The 4,287-nt window shown below is 36.0% G+C and overlaps 2 protein-coding genes across 2 annotated transcripts; one reads left to right on the forward strand and one right to left on the reverse strand.

Annotated features, from left to right (window-relative positions):
• The first annotated feature begins 1,918 nt into the window (after positions 1–1,918).
• On the forward strand, positions 1,919–4,036 carry LOC107014228. Its single transcript, XM_027915421.1, has 4 exons — positions 1,919–2,008; positions 2,102–2,209; positions 2,483–2,669; positions 3,987–4,036. Exons 1-4 carry the CDS (start codon positions 1,919–1,921, stop codon positions 4,034–4,036), a joined length of 435 nt encoding a protein of 144 aa, XP_027771222.1.
• On the reverse strand, positions 2,783–3,837 carry LOC107013757 (transcription factor TCP10-like). The gene has a single exon (XM_015213634.2). It carries the CDS (start codon positions 3,773–3,775, stop codon positions 2,786–2,788), a length of 990 nt encoding a protein of 329 aa, XP_015069120.1. The 5' UTR covers positions 3,776–3,837; the 3' UTR covers positions 2,783–2,785.
• Positions 4,037–4,287: the final 251 nt, after the last annotated feature.

The raw sequence follows: 4,287 nt of genomic DNA on the forward strand, positions 1-4,287 counted from the left end.
ATCATTTTCATTCTTCTTCTTTTTGCAGTTTCTCTGAGCAATTTCAATATATTAGTGGACCAGCAAATCAGTAGGTTCTTATCTCTTATTAAGGTCCAACACTCCAGGTTCGTATCTCGTTTTTATGATTCTTTGAACACTTCTTCGCTATATCTCTCTTTGAGTACTTAATGTACATTCTATGAATGTGATTGAGTGCAGAAAATTTTATTGTGGACAGTAACAAACCTACTATGTGTGATTGTGGACAGTAACATACTTGCTGCTCTTATAATTCCACCAATCGGCTTCCTAAAAACACTCTAAATCTTGTGTGTGATTGTGGACAGTAACAGACCTACTGGATGTGATTCAGCTCTTTGTAATATCTTTGTAACTTTTTAGTTTCTTCTATTTTCACACAGGTCAGAATAGTCATAGCTATGAGTCAACAAGAAACTTCAAAAAGAACCAAAAAAGCCAAAAAGAAGACATTTGCTAAACCGGGATCGTTATCATTCTTGGCAAATAAGAAACGACGGTTATTGAAAACAAATGAAATTATTAAAGAAATAGAGTGCGAGAAAGGACATCTGCTCAAATTAATTGGAGGACAACAATCAGTAGCACCACAATCTGAAGCAAAAAGACAATCTGCCGAGGAGTTGCCTTTTGAAAATCAGCCTGTCGAGGAGCTGCCTGTTGTGCACCCTGTCGAGGAGCTGCCTCTTGAGCAGCCTGTCCAGGAGCTGCCTCTTGACCAGCATGGCAAAGATTTTCCTTTCGAGGATCAAGTGCAAATGAATTCTGTTACTCCTCAAACAAATGATCAACCTGAAGAACAAGGTAACATATAAGATTACAAACCTATTAAATGTATTCATAATTTTTAATTATATTTCTTTTATTTTCTTATAGCTGGAGTTCTTTCCAGTCCAAATAAAAGAGGTAGAACGCAAATGCATGATGTTCATGCCCGAAAAGAACGTAAGTTGATCATACTGAATAGTCAAAATCAACCTGTTGGTCCTACGGATGATGTTGTCATAGAGCTAAGTAGCTTCCTAGGAACATTGGCTAGAAATGCGACTCTTTGCCCATTTGATATATTGGATTGGAGGAGCATGGACACTAAAAAGGATTTGTGGGATTATACCAAGGTTTGTAGTTTACAATAATAAATTATTTGTAAAAGTATTTTACTTCTATTGGCTAATTGAATGACACAAAATTATAGGGGAAATATATTATTCCTGAAGCTGCGTACCATTGGGCTATGGTAACAATTCGAGATGCTTGGAGAAGACATAGAAGTGATTTGAAGCTTAATTATTACGATCCATATGAAAATGATGCAGTTCGAATGGCAAAAAAGCCTGGTCATATTCCAGAATGTCAATTTAGAGAGCTACTCAAATATTGGAATTCTGAAAAATTCAAGGTAAAAATGTAGTTCAGAATATCAATTTTTTTAATAAGTAGCATTTGTATTATAGCTCCAGATTTTTGCTCCCTTCCCAGCTTCTTTCCACCTAGTGACCCCCAACACTTCAAAGCTGTTAGAAAAAATACTACCTCCCTTCCCAGCTTCTATGCTTCCTCATGACTCTTCTTTCTCATAGGTGTCTTTTTAATCAGCAAGTGGATCATTATCATGCCCAAACTTGAAGCAATTAGAGCAACATTTTGGCCTGTATCTGTAATTCAGACCTTACTAGAAAGACCCATAAGGAGCAGATTGTATCTGTAATTCAGGCCTGTATCTGTATCATTTATTGTGATAGTCACATGCATTTTACAAGACACCTTAACACTATATAATGACTAATATTGACAGATTGTTATAAAGGAAAGACAGACTAATATTGACCTCGTCTAGTACACTATATAACACTAATATACCTTCGATTAACATTACTGATTCATTTCTTTGCAGAAAATGTCTGAAACAAATGCAAAGAATCGAAAAAAACTGATGAATCCACACACTGCTGGCAAAAAGAGTTTCGCTTTAGTTCGTAATAAGCTGGTGAGTTCTCTGATATATTATTTTTTAATGAAATTTTCTTTTGGATCTCTTCCAATGTGAGTTTAGTTTTTATATATATTTCAATTCGACTAGGAGAAAGATAAGGAGACAGTATCATCTAAGGATATCTTTGTGGTTACAAGAACAAGAAAACCTGGGCGATCGTACAAGGCCTCAAATGAAGATACTACTAGTAAAATTGTATGTGCCTGTCTATTTTAATTTTTTTTGTTGAGATCAATTATTTATTTCATAAGATTGTATTTGTTGGATATACTTTGGTAGGCTGAAATGGAGCAAATTGAAAAACAAATAAGCATAAATGGTGAGTATGTTGATGCATTTTCAAGCGTCATGGGTCCTGAACATCCGGGACGTCTAAGACTATATGGCGCAGGAGTTACAAAGACTACTTTGAAAAAAAAAGTTGGCAATTGGGAATCAACTTTAAGTGCAACAACTGATGGAATGCAGGAAATGCAAGAGAGGATGCAGAAAATGGAGAAACAAATGGAGGAACAAAAGAAAATTGTGCGACAAGAAGTTATTGCAGATGTTATTGCACAACTTAAGCATGCGGGATTAATTGATCCTAACATATTGGCAGCATTGTCGACTCCTTCACCAAGAGAATCTACTTCTGTTCAAGGGGCTAAACAAGGTTGGTGTCGCTAATTCTATGTTTTGATTGGTATTTGTTGTTGCTACTTGCTATAGGATTAGAATGGAATAGTACGCTATTGATCTAAGGAAGTTGGGGAAAAGTTGGGCAGTGGGTCAAGAAGCAGTAAAAAATGTAGCCTGCTCCTCTTCCCCTTGAATTCTTGAAGCACTAGAAATTATTCCTGTGAAACCATCATTGGAAAATCCATATGAAAGGGTCTCAAGTTGTGTGCTTAATGGATCACTCATTAGAGGGAAGAAACTGGACTGAAGGGGTTCCCTGTGAGAAAACACCTGATTTTGACTTAAAACTGATGGGAAATGATTAACTGAAGTGGTGGTGAAGAAGCTGCCTTGATGATGATTACCAGAGGATAGGATTGTGTCATCTTGTAAAGACTGGAAATTGAGAAAATGCCCATGTGGGTAGCTCTGGAGATCACTTAAAAATGGAATCTTTAAACCATCAGATGATGAAAACAAGTTTGGGATGTCATAATTCACCTCTTGCTGTTTGTCTTGAACTCCACATTCAGAATTGGGAACACCTCTGTTTTCTTGGCTAAATTCTGGACTCTGTTCTTGATCAAATGAATACTGCATTTTTTTGGGATTTAGTTTAGTAGAGTGAAAATTATTAGGGAACTCACCAAGAGCATCAATTGCAGCTTTAGCTTCTTTAATCAGCCAATCAATAGCCTTACTTGGACGGTCATACCCAAGCCTATCTTGCACATCATAGAACTGAATTGCAGTGTTTGGTGAAAGCCTAACTCGTCGATCCTTCGGACCTTTTGCAGTTGAAACCTTACTGTGTCTGTCTTTCCTTCCCGTGGCTCGAATAATTCGGCCTCCATGGCCTTCTATAACATCTGTTTTAGCTCTCTTTGGCTTCATTCTTCTTGTCCCTTTGTTCAATTCTTGTTCGCTTACTGTGAAATTAGCCCATTTTTCTGGCTTTTTGCAGAGTGACTGTGGCATCTGCTGGTTTTGGTAGTGACTTTGAAGGTTTCCAATGTCATTTTCTTGAAAAACTTCCTCTTCCTCCTCCTCTTCTTCTTCTGATCCATCTTCTTCATCTGATACTTGAAACTGATGATTCATTGGAGGATTCAGATTGGAAGTAATCTATTCTCTCTTCCACCTTTTATCTTTTTAGTGTTGGAAACTTGATTGGCATGTACTTGATTTCCAAGTTTTAGGGTTGAACAATTCTAAAAGCTAATGCCTGCAGGTTGTAACTACATGTATACTTGTTAATTTCCAAGATTTGAGGTTTCCTAAATTATTTATATTTTTTTCTGATTGTATGTAGGTGACGAAATCGAAGAAGGCAATGAAAGCAATAGTGAAGACTTGACATAGGAGCTGAAGTATATATTGATGTAAACTTTATTGATGTTCTAGAAATCATATATTTTTGAAGATTGAAAATTCTATGGCATGTGTTTCACCTTTTTTGAATGCTATAAAATGATTTGTACATTTTGCTTTAATTGATATTAGAATCACGGATCTTGAATTCTAATTAAGGTAATGAACATTTATTCTCGTTAACGATTTATGTGTATTTTTATGTTATAAAATTTATTCTCATGGATGATTTAGTATATAGC

Source organism: Solanum pennellii, chromosome 3 (assembly GCF_001406875.1).
Source record: "Solanum pennellii chromosome 3, SPENNV200".
Classification (NCBI taxonomy): domain Eukaryota; kingdom Viridiplantae; phylum Streptophyta; class Magnoliopsida; order Solanales; family Solanaceae; genus Solanum; species Solanum pennellii.

Coding starts and splice junctions, on each gene's coding strand:
- LOC107014228 (XM_027915421.1), top strand. CDS start 1,919: ATGTCTGAAACAAATGCAAAGAATCGAAAAAAACTGATGAATCCACAC. Junction 2,009..2,101: donor CTTTAGTTCGTAATAAGCTG/GTGAGTTCTCTG, acceptor CAATTCGACTAG/GAGAAAGATAAGGAGACAGT. Junction 2,210..2,482: donor AAGATACTACTAGTAAAATT/GTATGTGCCTGT, acceptor GATGGAATGCAG/GAAATGCAAGAGAGGATGCA.
- LOC107013757 (XM_015213634.2), bottom strand. CDS start 3,775: ATGAATCATCAGTTTCAAGTATCAGATGAAGAAGATGGATCAGAAGAA.